At 40.4% G+C, this 17500-nt stretch overlaps 2 protein-coding genes across 2 annotated transcripts in view; both read left to right on the forward strand.

Moving 5' to 3' along the window:
* The window catches only part of LOC137970123 (uncharacterized), an 11725-nt gene extending 9943 nt beyond the window's left edge, over nt 1-1782 (forward strand). The window contains exon 2 of the mRNA XM_068816601.1: nt 574-1782. Within this exon, the coding sequence (XP_068672702.1) occupies nt 592-1572 (981 nt within the window). The 5' untranslated portion in view covers nt 574-591 and the 3' untranslated portion in view covers nt 1573-1782. The remainder of the gene's footprint in view (nt 1-573) is intronic.
* LOC137969705 (tRNA-splicing endonuclease subunit Sen54-like) overlaps nt 1-8694 on the forward strand; it is a 49741-nt gene extending 41047 nt beyond the window's left edge. Inside the window, exons 9-10 of the mRNA XM_068816044.1 lie at nt 6987-7053; nt 8553-8694. Coding sequence (XP_068672145.1) covers nt 6987-7053; nt 8553-8679 — 194 coding nt within the window. The 3' untranslated portion in view covers nt 8680-8694. The remainder of the gene's footprint in view (nt 1-6986; nt 7054-8552) is intronic.
* The last annotated feature ends 8806 nt before the right edge of the window (nt 8695-17500 follow it).

Raw genomic sequence — 17500 nt, forward strand, 5'->3', positions numbered from 1 at the left:
GAGCCTGATCGACTGAGTCTGACTGAGTTAGTTGCAACTAACGTGTTACTTACAGAAGGATTTTTGTAAAGTTTTACAAATGTCTTAAACAAGTTCTGAGAGTCTTTCATCGCTTTTATTAAATAGGGTAGACTCATTAATGATTCAAATGACGAAAAATGGAAGGTTCAGGCGCTTTGGCCTGATGCAAATCTAAGCTGCATGATGAAAATTGTCCAATGATTTTTGTATCCTCATGATCAACTCGTGCTTTTGCATCACACTTTTGAAAGGCTCAGTCGCTGTGGCGCGTTTGCAAATCTAGCTGATGAAAACTCCATGATCATTTTTGCATTCTTAACTCAAGTGCTTTTGCATCATGGGTGTTGACGATAAAAGCCGACCTGAGACGCACCTCCGACACAGTAACTACTAAAAAAGCGGCTTTTGCTCAAAATTGTTTTGAAGCAACCCTAGAAAAAAACCTTACTGGGTGCATTCAGTTCTCTGAATTCTATGCCCGAGGATAAGAAACGTTTCTATGATTCATTGTAATGAGTCTATAATCACTGACGTTTAAGTTGTTTGCTTTAGACTATCTCTCCAGGTACGATGATAGTCATGAATGTTGCTGCTCTTTTCCTTGCACTGGCTACAGCCGTCTGTGCCTACCCAGGCGTACCGAGCAAGATAGGTGACCTGATTGACAAATGGGCTCCGTTGGTAAAGCTTGCCAAGAATGAACGTTGGAAACCATCAAGTGTTGACTACTTCTTGAGACAAACTAAGATGGAAGGGTGCAGTAGCCAACCAAACCCCACGGCCTTAACAGCCTACAACCTCCAGAGATGTAATAGAAACAGTTACCTCATCACCAAACAGAATGTTGGCTGCCCTTCCTGCACTGACCCAACTGTGTTTCGTGGTCAAGATCCGAGTGACGTGCCAGTGTACGTCATCTATCGAGAGCAAAACAATTTCTTGGATATCGCGTACTGGTTGTTCTTTCCGTACAATCGCGGGAAGCGGGTCTGCATTGGGCGCTTTGTGTGGGGTCGTTGCGTTGGAGGGTATTCAACATTTGGACACCATGTTGGAGATTGGGAGAAAGTGATAGTTCGTTTTCGAAAAGTCAACACCGACTACCAGATCTACTCCATCTATCTGGCGACCCACAACCAAGAAATAACTAATAAGCATGTTGGTGAGTTCCTCTGGCAAGGTGGTAAGTTCAAGAAGGGGAGTAGAACACTGGTTATGTATGGCGGTACCCATGCAATAGTCTACAGCGCCGAGGGTTCACATGGAATTTGGCCGAATACTGGAGAACACAAGTACCAGAAAATTCCAGTTACTGGGCAGTGGCTGCGGGATGAATGCAGCAGTGGTACAAGTTGGCACACGTGGAATAAATTGAAGCCCGTTCGGTACGATCCTAATGGCCGATACAGGGGCGAGTTTACGTTCCTGGGGTTCCAAGGCCATTGGGGAAACAGAAAGAGAGGTTGCAGCGGCTTCATTGAAGAGATCATAAAGACATGTATTCTCAACGGCGGTCCAAGAGGTCCTTCCCGCTTCCCTGACTTTGGATAAAAAGATTGGAGCTGTCAAAGTGGTTGCCATGGTTACTAGTACAAGTACCAGTTTAAAGAGTAGATGAACTGTAAGCTAGGATCGTTCTGGAATAAGAAAAATTGTACTCAGTATGTAATAGAATATTATGCATTAGAATATTGTGTTTTTCAAAAGCTAAACACTCAGCAAATAAAAAAGTATGAAATTCAATAGGACCTTTGCATTCTTTCATTGCTACTTACTAATACCATAAAGTAAAATGGTGGAACGAGCATAGCGCGTAATTAATTAGGCTTTTGTTATTAAACGATGTATAGGTAAGGTTAAAGGTCAAAGCGCACACTAGCCAAAGGTCCAAACGACCGGAGCTTATCCCGGTTTCCTTAACATGAAACATGCCTAAGAGTATTGCTCCCACTGGAAAGTAAGCTACAATAGTCCATCGCAGGGTTACTTCCCAGAAGTATGTCGCCGGTACCCGTCTATACACACCTGGGTAAAGAGAGAGAAAGTGGAGTAAAGTTCCCTGTCTTAGGAAACAACGCGACGGGCGAGGCTTGAACCCCGGACTTCCAGATCTTTTTTTTTAATACAAAATTTGTCCAAGTACTTGACACTTTTTTCCCAAAAGTCGATTTACAAGAAAAAGCCACAAGATTATCGGACTAGAACTAAATTTTAAGGCTATGAAAAGGCGATGCATTTTTTAAGTTAACTGCTTGATTCGAGTTAAGCGTTTACCCATGACCCTTCCAAGGTAATTTCAACTTTTGACATGGACAAGTTAAAATACAAAGACCAAAGTAGAATTATAAGATTAGACATTTTTGGATAATTTCAAAGCCCAATAATAACAATGCATTTATTTCCAGATAATTCGGATACATGGTAGTAATTGTCAGGTAAATATGCTTTCGCAAAGTAAAACCAAAGAAGAAAGGAAGAAAAACGTAGAGGTCTGAAAAACGCAACAAGCAGAACAATTGACTCCGGGGAGGGGGTCCCACGTGCTCGGACAAAGTACACACCCTCTGTAGTAACGATAGCCTTTAGCCGGTCATCCCTGTCACGCCGAACAGTCTCCGACAGAACGAACCTGCATGGTAAGACATCAACATAGTTTCATTTCACCCTACATAAATAACACAAAATATTGAAAACATCACCTTTTACAATAACAAAGAAAAATGAAGTCTTACTTTTCATTAAAATTGCCTTCATTAAGCTTCAGCATGATCTCTTGACCTTCCGCATGAGTCACCGCGAATCTTGGGATAGCACCACTTGGTCCAAAGCAGTTTCTGCGCAAGCGCGAAGATTTCGGCATGAAATTTCTGGAGCTACGTGTCGCTTTACCCCGGACAGCGGCTGCTGCACCCGACGCAAAGTCCAGGACTTCCGCGGTTGGTTTAGCAAATGTTCCCACAATTCCTTTACCGATACCAGTTATGAAACCCTGATATCTCGCTTTAAGCTTCTATCCAATACTGGGCATTTTGCAGTTAGTCACTCAAAACGGTACAAAACAAAACCGCCATGGTGAAGAGAAAATGACGCACTAGGAGAAGACAAACAAAAGAAATTAGAACGATTTTCGTATGACTTTGAAAAATGGTTTCGGTAAGTTTTGGTTATTTGTTTTATCAGCCAATGGATGAAAAGATCAAAACATGGCCTCTTGGGTTTCCCGCCAAGAAAACCCTAATATGCAGAAGGCATTGTCCGATTGGTCAATCGTGTTGCAGTATGACGACAAAGTGAACCATCGGTTGATTTCTGGAAAGTTCTCGGACATTAAGTTTTTTCTTCCGAGCCGCATGCGTTTGTATCCGTTCGATAAACCAATCAAATCGCTCTGTTTCCGTTCGTTTGTTCTATCTGTTTTGGTCGCGCCTTTTCATTTCAAGGTCATTAGTAAAATCGGTCTACTAGGTACAATAAGTGACCTCTTTGTTTGTTTAGTCCCAGTGCGTCCTTTAATCTCCGGCATGGCGGTTTTATCCCACGTGGATGATATGCTGCAAGAGCCTCTTAGCCCCTACAACCGAAAGCTTACATACACTTGAATAACTCGTGAAAGTGCACTTACCGACACGCCAGAGTTATGAGCGCCCTCTATTGCTTGTGTCTGAACAAGTTTTGGATTTGCATGTCCCTCGGATTTCTACAATCAATCTGTAATAAATGTTTTTAAAAACAAGTTAAGAAGTAAAAATCCAGAATTTTATCCATATCAATGCGTAAAAAAAAAATATTCATTATATAATTGTTTTCTGAGCAACCCTAATCCTGAGAACGAAGGCACTTACAAGCAATACAAAAATAAATGAAATCACTCAGTGGGAACTGCTAAACGATTGTACTATGAAAAAAGAGTAGAACAGCTGAAATCAAATGTCAAAGGTACGTGGTCCTTGTTAAGCAAGAATTCAAATTGCAAAAAATGCAGTCCCCACTTACTCTCCCCTTTTCAAGCGGAAGTTTCTGATGTAAATCAGCCAGCTGCCTTATTTTGTAATTATTTTACAAATATTGGCCCCAATTTAGCTAAGAAAATTCATATTTGGAAAAATCCTTAAAACCGTTTCTACCGGAGAGCATGTTGAATACCATATTTTTAGAGGAAGTTAATGGGCAAGGAGTCATATGTAGGATCAGTCGTTCTAGGGCAGTAGCAGGTTATGATGATGTTTCAATGACAACAGTAAAACAACTATTGGTCAAATCAGTATTCCCCTGACAAAAGTAATCAATTTATCAATAAAATGAGTCGTAGTTTCAGATAAACTTAAAATTGTGCGAGTCATACGGTTGTACAAATCAGGCGAGGGTAACGTTTCTTTAAACTACAGACCAGTTTCAGTGTTAAAAGACTTTTCCAAAGTCTTAGAAAAAGTACTATTCAATCCTTTACTTGGTTTTCTTAACAAATGGAATATTATTTCCAAGTCAGTATGGTTTTTGGAATAATAATTACACCGGATACGCATTCATATTAATTTTGTATAACAACATTTCCTCTTCTATCATAATAATGAGTTAAATGTTGTGGTTTTTATTGAATTGTCCAGGAACTTTGACACCCAAGACAACAACATTCCTCTTAAAAAAACTACACCATTAGAGTTTTCCAGGCACTGCACCGAGTTGGTTTAAAAGTGATCTGATTAATAAGCAACAGTTTGTTGAATTTAACGGTCAATGGTCATCGTCTCGAGAGATACCGTGTGGAGTGCCCCAAGATTCGATCCCAAGGCCGCTCTTTCTTCTTTACATAAATGACTTGTGTAATGTGGCTAAGTTTTTATTTTATTGGCTGACAAAACGTATTTTTCTTTCTTTCTCTGTCGTAAAGACGCTAATTATCTGTCATAGTATGAGGATCGTAGACTGTAAAGCGAATGCCTTAAGACTAACTCAACGAAGGTTTTCATTGTAGTCTGAGAACTGGATTGCTGTCTGTGAGTCTGAGAAAGTCTGTGACACGAAGACAGAAACGAAAAACGGATATCTGAGAGGAAATTTTTTAATATTATTTTCCTTTGCTGCGGCAATGTTTCGTAGCATTTATCAAGTATTCTGGAACCCATATTCCGTCCTCACGAGCGCACTTCACAATTAAGGATTACTCCTTGTTTCTAATAATAGGATTTATAGAGAATATGCCGTTGTTTTAGTAAAAATCCAAACATGTGCACCGTATGTATCATCTCGAGCTCCAAAGCAGACAGGATCATTGTTGATTTTTTGCCACACGTTTACACTGATGTTTATCAAAAATCTACAGATATTCATCCATATCTACACTGGACCTCTGGCAGTAAGTGCATGAAAAGTCTGGGGAGAGGAAAAATAGTATAAAATTTAGGAAAAATATCTTTACAATTGCCCCTGTGTTTCTAGCAGCCTGCTACTGCTCGCAGTCTACGTTTACGAGAGTAAAATCGAAAGGAAAGTCATTATTGTATATTGTTGGCAGCAAGGATGGCACAGTCCGGCGGTTAGTGCGCGGCCATGATGCAAGAGATCCCGAGTTTGATCCCTGGATCTCACATCCTTGTTTCGACTTCTTTTCTTTCTGTGTAGCTAAATTAAATAGCTTTAACCCTTAAAACGAGCATTGATTGAGATGGGGGAGTAAAATGAGTGCACCGTCAACCTCAGGTTTGTCATGCAGTTAAATTAGGGTTAGGAGCGATGTACATTAAATATGGACGCTTTACGTTACTATTTTTTATGTGACATAATTAGCAACCCTTGTACTTCCACTTATTTGCTTCAAGTCTTTGTTCGGATGGTTCAGTTTGCAGAGATTTGTTGACTACCAAAATTGAAAAAACAGCTGATTCTAACTTGGATTAGCAATAGAAGATGACGATTGAAAGTCATCCTGACTTCATTTTCAAGTCATTCAACAAATGAACGTTTGAAATTGAAATAATAAGTGTTTGTGTTGTTTTTCAGCCGATGAATCAGTGTACATGGTGTAAAGTGTTAAATGTTTTATGTCTTACGTATTGTCAAATAATTGTTATTAATTTTGAATGACTTGAAAATGGGGTCAAGATGACATCGAAATGTTGTCCTCTGACTCTAATCTTTGTTTCCTAAATTTATGCTTTTCAAAATATTGTCTTTTTCTATTCTAACATGAATTAAGGTCCATAATACCATTAATTACCAATTTTAGCCCGCTTTTCCCTTGTTCATCCTGATGAGTAATGTTACGTTGCATTATAATAATATTTTTTTTGCATACAGGTATATGCATACTTTCTGTATTTAGGTTTCACTGTCTTGCAGCATTCACCAAGGTACCTGAGAGAGTTGTCAAATATGAATATTCTTGCACCGACCCATCCAATGAATTATTTCATTTTATACCGCTGTATTTTTTTCAGTTTTGTTAAGAACTGAGAGCGCGGTCAGCAGAAAAACAGATAGTTCAGCAGAGAAGAGTGAGGAGCTTGCCGACGACAATGGTGATCATGTTGTTAAAGATAAGGCAGCGATATCATCCCCTGTGTCTCATTTATGGGCAACTGAAGATGGTGATGCACCACTTTTAAGACCTGAGGATGCTGTAAATTGGGACAAATACAATGTAAATTATTATGTCACAATTTTAGGCTTCAATCCACAAACTAAATCACATAAACCAATAATCTTGGTTCATTTAATAGTGTAGCAGCTCTCGTAACGAATAATGGGATTGGCTCGATACCCAAACTTAAAACAAAGCATTAATTAGCAGCTCTCGTAACCTGCTATTGTTTGGCATTGTAAACAGCTTCTATCGTTTAAGTCTAAGTCATTGTTTCAAAAGTTTAGTCTTTTGCTTTTGGGTTAGGGTATCGTCACCCAATCACATTATACGTTACGAGAGCTGCTACATGGGTTCATTACATGTACATATTATTTTCTGGTCTTAGCTGCCGTCTTATCAAAGCTACAAGTAATCAAGAATCAAAGATTGGCTACAGCTAATGTTGTTGAGAGGTGAGCAAAAATATCTTGGTCCCATGTCTACAAAATGCTTCCTCACAAACGTTTTCTTGCCTTAAACTTACTTGCAATGAATGCTAAGAGTTGCTGGAAAAGTTCGTAATGATTTGTCCTTTTGTACTCCTGTGTGTGACGTTAAGTCAAATGAAAATCAGAAATGGTTGATACTACTGTAGATTGAATGATTGCAACTTACAAAGTTATAATTCGTGACCCAATATTTCAACAGTCCTGTCAAGTGTCTTTATTAGGGGTTACCTTAAGTTGTAACAACAAGAACACTAACGAAACGCTATCCTTAAAATTAATCAAAGTAAAATACTATACGACTTCTTTGATAATACATCACATTGGCAGGCTCTGAACTACTCAATTATAATTTATTGGAAAAATACCACATCCACTGCACAAATGGTCACCATAATAAACTATGCTTTCAAAGCTTTCTTGTGTAAGTGCAAGACAAATTACAAATATTCAAAGAAATCGCAGTTTCAAAAAAGTGTTTTCAAAATTTTGTCTTAGTTATAATGTTTCTATTTTCAATGTGCCAATGTAGGTCTAACGTAATTGTAATTTAAGTAGGAATTGGCATCATAAGCGAGATTATGGTATTAATGTAAGTTGAACTGTTTGTAAGTAATCTTAGTATTGTTTGTATTGGTAGTATTGTTTAAAACTAAAGTTAAAAAAGTAAAAGAAAAAAGAAAAATTTGTATAAACAAGGGCTCTTTTGTACAGGAGGTAGTGTGAACACCCACACTGCTTGAAGCTTAAATAGTGCTAACCAGCTTTGAATGTGATGACAACCTAGAGATTTAACCAATGATTGTCCCTCATTAATTAATCATGCTTGAGCAACAGGACCCACATACAAACACTTGCAGGAGTGTGAAGACGGTGGGTCACAAATTCTGACTATGCAAGTTGAATAAAATATTCAAATCATGATAGCATCAAACCAGTCTCATCGTCCATCCAACTGCAAGTGGAATCTAAACTTTGTTCATTTTTATCGTTTAACAACTGAGTTGCAAAGTAGAGGTCCACTATTTGTAGCCAGCTCCTCTGGAGATGGAGACTGCTCCCATGACTGGCAAATCCTGGCAAGCCAGCCATGAGTCCCCACGTGGGAGGCGAGAGAAGCAGGCACCCATAACACTGATAGAATCAGTGAAAAAGGGTAGGGTAGGGTGCGACATCATGAACCCCAAAAAGACACAACGGGATCCGGGCACATGTTACATAATGCCACCGCTGACCAAAACAACTGCTCCACATTTTCTAACTCCCTCAAATTGCATTTAACTGCATTATGCAAGTTAAAAAAGTGTAGTATTTTTGTAAAATATCACAAAATACAATAAACATACCTGAATTTAAACATATTGCTATGTATATGTATGAAATAATGCCCTACATCATTATTGTACATCAAGTTAGTGCATTGGTAAATTTGATTTAGCCTTGACACACTTCTTGTGGACTCTCAGATCTGGTCAGCAGTCCTTTCTAGTGGCTTTTGATGTTTACCAGCCTGGAGTTAACTTCAAAAAGACCAACCCAGGCCCTCCTGACTTCTGTATAACTGTGTGCAGGTATGCAATTAGCTACCATTAACATTTCAGTTCTTTGAGAATATTTTATTTTAACTATTATCACTTCATCGTGACTGGATGACATCGGTATTGAATGCAAAAAACCTTTTTGGGCATACAGTGTATATATATTGCCTTGATCTCTTATCGTGTTAAAGTTTAAATTTCCAATTTTCAGTTCAAAAGGTTGCCAACTTTGGGCAACCGTCATTGGTTGGTTGAGCATCGTGCTGCCATGCGGGAGGTCGCGGGTTCGAGCCCTGGCAACATCAAAACTCAGGATCGTAAAATAATTAAGGAGAAAGTGCTGCGTTTGCAATTTTTAAACCGTAGGCCCGGTCTCACCGAGATGTTCCTTGTTCATACATGCAAGTTCCCTATGAGGCATTAAAGAACCCACACTATTCGAGGACAGTAGGGGATGGAGCTCCCGGTGTTGTGGCTGTCCTTTGTGAGTGTTTGGGTGTGTGGGTATAGAAGGTCCACATCAGCGGAATAGCTGCTAAAACTTCAACCTGCTCAAACAAATAAATAACAAACAAACAATCAAGTAAACGAATGTCGTTATAAAATAGATGGATTAATCTTACCCCGAGTCGAATCCAATTGCTTAGTTATTATTAATGTCCTTTATTAATAGCTTGTGTAAATTGTTCCAGAAATGGTCAGAACTAACTTTTGATGACAGAGTTTGACCTAATACATAGCGGGCGAAAAGGTAAATCCAGTGCGGCATAAATAAACGCTCACATGGATATGCATCCACGGACGCTACAGCAGGAATCTCAAATATAAAGTCCCCTCTTCTGCCGCTTTCCTTGCATTTGTATTTGGTCTTTGAAAAGATTATCGATTGGAATTTATTATTCCTGTCATGCTTTGATGATAGTTGTTTACTAACCAGTGACAGTGTTCTTGTGTTCAGTGACTGGTTGATGTAGTATCCGGTCGCGGATAAAGTGATTCGCCCCCAGTCAAGTCGCTTCGCCCACATAGGGATTCTTATTCGCCTACAATCGTGAAGTAACCGTAAAAAAGTTATATATTTAATAGCCTTTGTGGTTTGAAGTGGTTGCTTAGTCAATAAAATTACATCGCGTTTTCGCAAATACGGAAAACATTAACTGTTACGCCTTCTGATCAGCAAATGTTGAACCGTGTGTGACCGGCTTGAAGCGAAATATAAGATAACACTGACAAGACACTTGTGGATTTTTTTATTTATTCAAAGAACATATCCTTTTGGTAATCACTTTGTAGGCGAAACGACCATGAACCGTTGATGTAGATGACGCGTGGTGTACCCGACAGCACACTTGAAGATATTTACAACCCTTTGATTGTTTACTGTTGACCCTCCTGGTTCTTTTTTTTAGATACTGCGATTGCCCCCCTTCTCTGGCATCACTGGCGTTCCTCAGCCAGAAGTGCTCTCCTGTTCCACTAAAGATCGCCCTGGTAGATGGAGGAAACATTTTGTTTTACAGCGTACTCGACGTGGATAGCCCGACATTTATCTCACGAGGTTAAATTTACCAGGAAGCATTCCTGGGGGACGGTTGGCGAAATTCCCGAAGCTTTTCGGGGGTATTTTGGCAACCTTGTTCCTAGGGTGTCTTCTTTCCTTCCCCTGGAGCGGAGAAGGGGAAGGAAGAAGAGAGACCCTGGGAACGAGGCCACGGACGGAAACCGGAAGTGAACGTTTTGTATGCTAGGATAGTAGTGTCCCCCGCATTTTTAAACTTGTCGCATACAATAGAGAAAAGATACCTGGCAATATAAATGTGGTAATGTAAAGACAAGTAAAAAAGGACAACCGCTCACTTCCAGTTGCAATTCGTGGCTAAAAAGGTCGCTTCCTTTAAGCTCCTTAATCTTTATTCGCGAACGGAGAACTCCTCAAGTCATGAATCTGGTAGTAAACTTGGTAGTCGACTATGGACTTCTCTAAATGCGATTAGTCTACTAAACTGGTAGCCGACTTGTTGGCAGTTTGGAGAAAGTGAAATAGGAGTCAGCAAAGGCAACGCACATTATGTGCGCGGCTTTTTTAAACTGTTGGTTACGTTTTCTTGCCGAAGGGATAAGATCCTATTGCAGTGCACTTTAGGCGCTCTTAAACCATTCTTTCGCAAGTTGTTGCACGAAACTGTTGTCTTCAAAGTTGTCACATTGCGGGTGAATGTGTTCAACTCTGTTTATAGTCGGAAGCGTTTCTTGCAACTTGTCTCAGCCTTAATGATCACGTGACGTCAAAGGAACATTTTTATCGCCTGACACGGCACGGCCTTGCGGCACAAGTTGAAGGCAAGATGTTACACCATGCAACGGTGACAAATTCGTTGCAAGAAGAGTTGCAAAAAGTTGTAACACCGACTTGTACTGAGCTTGGCGCATCTCAAGGACGTGAAATGAGTAAGTTTGATGTTGTTTGAAGGACGTGAGGACCAGAAGATAAAGACCCATACTGTCCATACCAATTTCATTCTTGGAGAACAGGCGAAATTACTAGAATATGGCAAGGTTGTGTTTTTGGAGGACGTTCTCATAGCAGTCGTTGTTCTGACTGTATTCAAGCTGTAGGCATTTCCCATTAAGTGCAAGTCAAAGGGAATCTTTTATAAATCATGCTCTATGAGAAGGAAAAACATCGACTGTAATAAAAGAAATTCGTGGCCTGAGAATCTCGAACTTGTAAATGGTGTGGGGAGGGGTGGATTACCGTTTAGAATATGATTCAGTAATATGATTGTGCTACCTCTTAGACGATGAACAACACACTCTCTCCTTTTTCCGTGGGGCAATGGAGAGAGAAGTGTGTGGGTACGAGCGACCTGGGGACCGTTATCAAAAGTCCCGTTAACGTTCCCAAAAGGCAATTAAGAAACTAGTATCTACCCAATTTTTTGAGCTGGTCTTTGAACAGATTTACAAGACCAGAAGAAACAACATAATTGTAGAATTTCAAGCCTCAAAAGTAACGTGCCAGAAAAATTTGGGACTCCGTGGACTCGGGGGGGGGGGGGGGGGGTACACCCTTATAAGGGCTTAATGGGGACGTGCGGCCAGTCAGGATATGTTTTTCGGGATTTTTGTCTTGAACAGGGTATCGAATTTATCATTTTTTGTCTTAATCAGGGTATCGATTTATCAATTTTTGTCTTAAACTGGGTTAAATGTCTTAAACAGGGTATCAAAAATCGGAATTCTGTCTTAAACAGAGTACGAAAAACAGCGATATTTGTCTTAAACAGGGTCAGGGTATGAGGCCCCCCCCCCCCCCCCCCCCGGGTACGTGGACCGTCTAGCTCTAACAACTTGGTTACAAGTTGGTGTTACAGATTACGAACATATGCTAATTAGGCATCACTCTACATGTATTTTACACTAGTTCCACTGACTAATGTAAACGCATGGGTATGACTACATGTTTTGTCAGGTTTCGTGGTTACGTGGTTTCTCGGGTTTTGTGGTTTCTCTGGTTCCGTTGGTTTCATGGTTTGACTGGTTTCTTGGGTTTCATGGTTTTGCGTGGGTTTCGGTGTTTCCATGGTGTAACAAGCTAGAACGGGCGATATGGACAGGAATCAACATGAGTACACACCAAGATGGCGGATCAACAAAAGTCAGCTGTGACGTCACCACGAGGTCGTGACAGTGTCACGTAATATTGTTACACATGATTCCATTGGTTTTGTGGGTTTCATGTTTTCTCTGGTTTCATTGGTTTCATGATTTCACTAGTTTCGTGGGTGTCATGGTTTCACTTGCATCGGACGTCACGGGGGCCGTATTGGTGGAAAGAACAATAGCGAAAAAGTCTTTTGGGAATTTGATTCTATTATTTATGCAAAACTTAGGCTACATTTTGCTATTGTTTTGGCACCAACATTTCTTATCACGTGAGTGCAATTAAAGAATAGCGTGGAGTGTCATCACTGTGTTCATCATTATGCCGAAGGAAGCATCACTGAGCTCTCAATTATATCGACCACCTTCTGAAGTCGTGTAACAATAGGGTTTTATTTTTGTTTTGGTGGACAAAATTTTGTCACAATGAAACGGCATCGGTAATTCGTATTTGAAGTGCACATTGGGGATGCTCAATAAGCTCTGCAGAAGTGAAATGCACAGAGTCCTTCTCATTTTGCTTAAGAGGGTCCTTTACCCTTTTTTTCACACCTGCTGTTCTTTCTGTCGTTTCGTCGTGCCAATAGAAGAGCCTTTAGATCTAGCGTCATCAAATGTAGGGAAGGGGAACCTAAGGTTACATCAGTTGAAGAACATCAGCCTGTCATAATGGCGATGGACGATCCAGTCAGTAAGAGTGACAATGAATCCTTGCAGTCTGTCGTGGCAATTTGGTGCATCAGCACGAACACTTCTTCCAAGAGGAGGCGTAAAGTAGATAGTTAGCGTAGTCCTTGACTGTAAACTACGAACCCCCCCCCCCCCTCCCCCCAATTTCAAGCAAAAAATACAAATTTAGAAATAACAAATTAAAAAAATTAAGAAACACAAAAAAAGAAAACTAACAGAAGGAAAAACAAAAAAATGAGCGAAGCATTGAGACAAACAGATTTAAGGCTGGGATATACGTATTAAGTTATATATGTATCAAGTAGCAAATACCAAGTAAAACATCTGTCATTTTATGGTTGATCCTTCAAGATTTCAAAATTTTCTGGCGGAAAATTCCCTCAGAACCCTTTACAAGTTAGCGTCTCCAGCGCTTGTTTGTTAGCTGGGGAAGCGTAGGAGAAACCAACTGCTCGCAGGATCCCACGAAACCACTGAAACCATGAAACCCTTGAAAAACCATGGGTGGCACAGATTTAATTCGTCTTTCGCGAGAAGCGGTTAAATGGCGAACGGAGAGGCGAAAAATAAAAACCTCTGGTCACGGCAGTTAAGAATCTCACTTCCATGCAATTTCGAAATAAGATATCTTGCCAAACCGGTTTACTACAGTGATGTCAATGCTGTAAGCATGCAACAGAGAATCTTTCATTCTGTATTTTCACTTTGTAACTGCTCGTACCAATTTATTTTTTTGGGATACTTCGCCCAAATTGTCAGAAGTGAACGAGATAGAATAACCGCGAAAGAATTATGATAAAGCAAAGTGATATTTTAAGGCGGCGTTTTCGTTGAAGTCGCCATCGTCTTTGCTTAAACTCCCTGTTTTCCCTCACCACGACGGCTTCGTGGTTCGGTATCGCTGCTTCGCCGCTCATGGAGATCACGCCAAAGAAAAAAAAAGACCCTGTGATACCCAGGGTATAATTCCCCGCGAGTATTGCTGTTAGAATAACGAACGAAATGAGTTAAGTTAAAGATTGGGCTTTTGACCTTAAACCCTTTCTCCCCCATGATCTAAAAGTTCATTCCCCTACCTACTTCCATAAATTTCTTCTTTGTCTGGTAGTGAGAATTTGGTGCTATATCAGGATCATATCATGATATTAAAAATAATGGGCTCCTGATAATCTTCATTCTCAATACTTGTCTTCCTGACATTATATTGAAATTTATAAGTGTTTTTACATTCTAATCAATCCTGGGAGTCAAAGGGACGAAACGGATTTTTCTTAAGATTGATGGTTGTGAAAAAGATGCCTCCCTGTTACCCAGACGTGTTTTTGCGGCTCTCCTTGTTGAAAATAGCAAAACAATTTACGAAGGCGTGCTCGTGCACTGGTGGCTCAGTTGGTTGGACATTGGGCTGTCACGCGGGAGGTCGCGGGTTCGAACCCCGGCCGGATCAACACTCAGGATCTTAGAATAACTGAGGAGAATATGCTGCCTTTGAAAGTCTTCTCGAATAAGGACTGTAAGCTGTAGGCCCAGTCTCACAAATATCTTCTATGTTTATAAGTTCCCTGTGGGGCGTTAAAGAACCCACACACTCTTCGAGAAGAGGTGGGGATAAAGTCCCCGGTGTTGTGGCTGTCCTGTTCCCTCCAGCAGGAGTGGCCGGCTTCATTGGCAGTGATGTCTCTAAAAGGGTTTGTGGTGTATGAGGCCACCTAAGCAGAAACAGCCATCAGTCAAAAAGAGACTTTGCCGAGTGCTGGAACATGTAGTAGATGTAGTATACATATATGGAAAATAACTGTTTACAAATTTTGAACGATAAAAATTGTAGCTACAATAACTTCATTGGAGTGCTTGGCTTCGCTGGATAACTGCGATCGTGGATAAAATCATTTAAGCGGGTTGCTTCGCCTCATAAGTTGCGGTACTTTTAATTTTAAGTTTTTTTTGGAATGGGTTAGTGTCTTTTGATGTTAGATTAAGGGATATTGAGAAAGGGTTGTTGGTTTCACTTTTCCTGGTGGTTCCCAAGCGACATCGGTAATCGACTCTTATGAGAAATTAGTTCCTAGGGTGGTTTGCTCTTTAGTATAGTTGCGATCAGAGTGTGTCTTCTCCTAAAGTCATGAATGTGGTTTGGAACAGGTGTCGAGAAAGGTGTTTGGTGTACTAGGCCAACTAAGTTTTCCATTAGGAATGTTTTAATGACTTTTTGGTATCACTATGGTTATTTTTCTCTCACACAGTTGTGCTTTCCTCTAACTAATTTTCAGTTCACCTCCGGGGCTTTTTGTCCTGTTCTCGCGGTTCCAGATTGCATTCATGACAACAGCGGTCTCTTTTAGGTTTTCTATAAAGTGTTTTTAATCTATATGCTAATCCTATAAGTAATTAAAGATAACACCTGTGTTGCAGTAATTGTCCTGTTCTGCCTGGAACACGTATTCCAGATAAATTTATGGAAAAGGCGGCGCTTACCCTTGTCCTTTCTTTCTTTTGTCTATTGTTTAACTCTGTTATGTAATAATCGTAAATCGCCATTTTCTCCGTAAATTTGCTGTTTAACTTAATTCTAGAAATTGTAACTAGTTTCTTGTAATTTTTGTAACTTGTCGTACTCCGTTCGTGCTAGTCTCATGTTGGCAAAGCTGTAAGATCTCGTCAAGACAAACGACTTTCTTTGTAATAAAAAAAGTATGTTATGCTAATGTGCTGACGCGCAGGTGTAGTGCGTCTTGCGCGCGTCATTTTGACGTGTGATTGGCACTTGATTGTTCAGTCGAATCAGAAACATATAAAAAGAGCTGTATTTCTAACAAAAAAGAGAGTTGAGCACGGGACTAGTCGAAGATCGACCCGAGAAGACCAATAAAGATAAGAGACAACCAGAGTGTTGAGGAGTCTTTACTTCCCCCGAAAGATTTTCCTTCAACACAAACATTGCTTTTGTTTGAACTCTTGTTCCTAGGCCATCGTAGCTTGATAAACAGCGGTGATAAATGGAAAAACTGACTTTCACTGCAAAATTAAAGAGACTTTGTTCATTCAAGAGCTAAAGCCTTCCCTTAATGTCAATATTAGTAGTGAGAAGTTGTTTTTTTAGCTATTACTCCTCATTATGTCTAGACACGTACTGCTGCAGATCATTTTTCTCAGTGTAGGTTCCAGACCTCTTATGTTGAATCCGCGTGACGCGACCTTGAGCATGAACACTTCTGCCAGCTCTGCACTGGTATAATCTTGGAAGTGAAAAATCGATCTTATTCGGCGCTTAAAACGCGGATTCAACTTAATGAAATCCTCCATTTGCGCTGGATACCCTGCAAATATCATCACTGGATTTCCCCCCAACAGCGCTTCCATAAGAGTATCAGGCGCTTCCTTCCCATAATCTTTGTCCGAGTCAACCTTCAGTCGATATGCCTCGTCGACAGATAACACTCCGTCTTTAGCTCTCTCTATACAGGCCTTTGTCTGCACGCCAATTTTTATCAAGATATCTAACCACGAGGTCTGGGCGTTGTACCTCGATCAGCTTTGACTTCTTCGCGATACCAACGTCTTTTATAAGGATACCTTTAAAGCACAGTGAAGTAAATTGAAGAGTTCAAGAGGAATTCGATATCACTTTGAATCACTGGTGCTCTTTTTCAACAATTTATGAGCTTGTATAGTGAATGTTCCATGACGTAATGATCAAAGGCGCTTTACATGTGCAGATCATGCAACATATGTTACAGTAAGAAAGACCAGGCCACACCACGGGGAATCATGCTCCCTACTCTTTAATTGCGAATATTGTTTGGGTTTCTTACCGTCACACTGATGATTAGTAGGGAGTTTAAGCTCTTCGACGGCGACGGCGACGGCGTTCGACGAAAACTTAGCATTGCTCTATCATAAGTCTTTTTGCGATTATCGTTCAGTCTCGTTCACACGTCCTACAATATGGGCGAAGTATCCTAAAGGTAAATTAGTAAGAGCGGTTTCTGAGGGAAAATAGAGAATGAAAGATTCTTTGTTGCATTCTCACGTTAACGTCAAAACCTCAAGTTGGGTGCTTTCACGTCGTCGTTATGCAAAGGACCGCAAACCTACTTGCTAAAATCCGTGTCCGTGGGTCACGTGCAGCACGATTATTTATGCTGTTTTAACCGATGATATTGTTTTGTGGCGTTGTCATCGTCGTGGCAGTCGTGGTTTCTTAAACTCCCCAATAAAAAGTGATGTGAGACGGATTCTACTTTTTTTTTGTCTTTAGCCGAGAGGACTAGGAACTCAGATTCTTTGTGGATGTTGTTACAAAGGAAGCACTTTCTTGTCAATTATTTACATGTAAAGAGCCCGAGTGTTGTTCAGGACGGGGTTTGAAACCGTGACCTCCCACGGGGTAGTCCGGTGCTAAACCAACTTCATGACCCATCTTTCAGTTCAGTGTACCGGCATATTTTGTCTTCAGCTGTCCTCTCTGAGTAGTGAACCCTAGCAACAGCACAAACACCCTATATTTTGCTGATCAAACGGTA

The sequence above is a fragment of the Montipora foliosa genome, chromosome 9 (assembly GCF_036669935.1).
Source record: "Montipora foliosa isolate CH-2021 chromosome 9, ASM3666993v2, whole genome shotgun sequence".
Taxonomy (NCBI): domain Eukaryota; kingdom Metazoa; phylum Cnidaria; class Anthozoa; order Scleractinia; family Acroporidae; genus Montipora; species Montipora foliosa.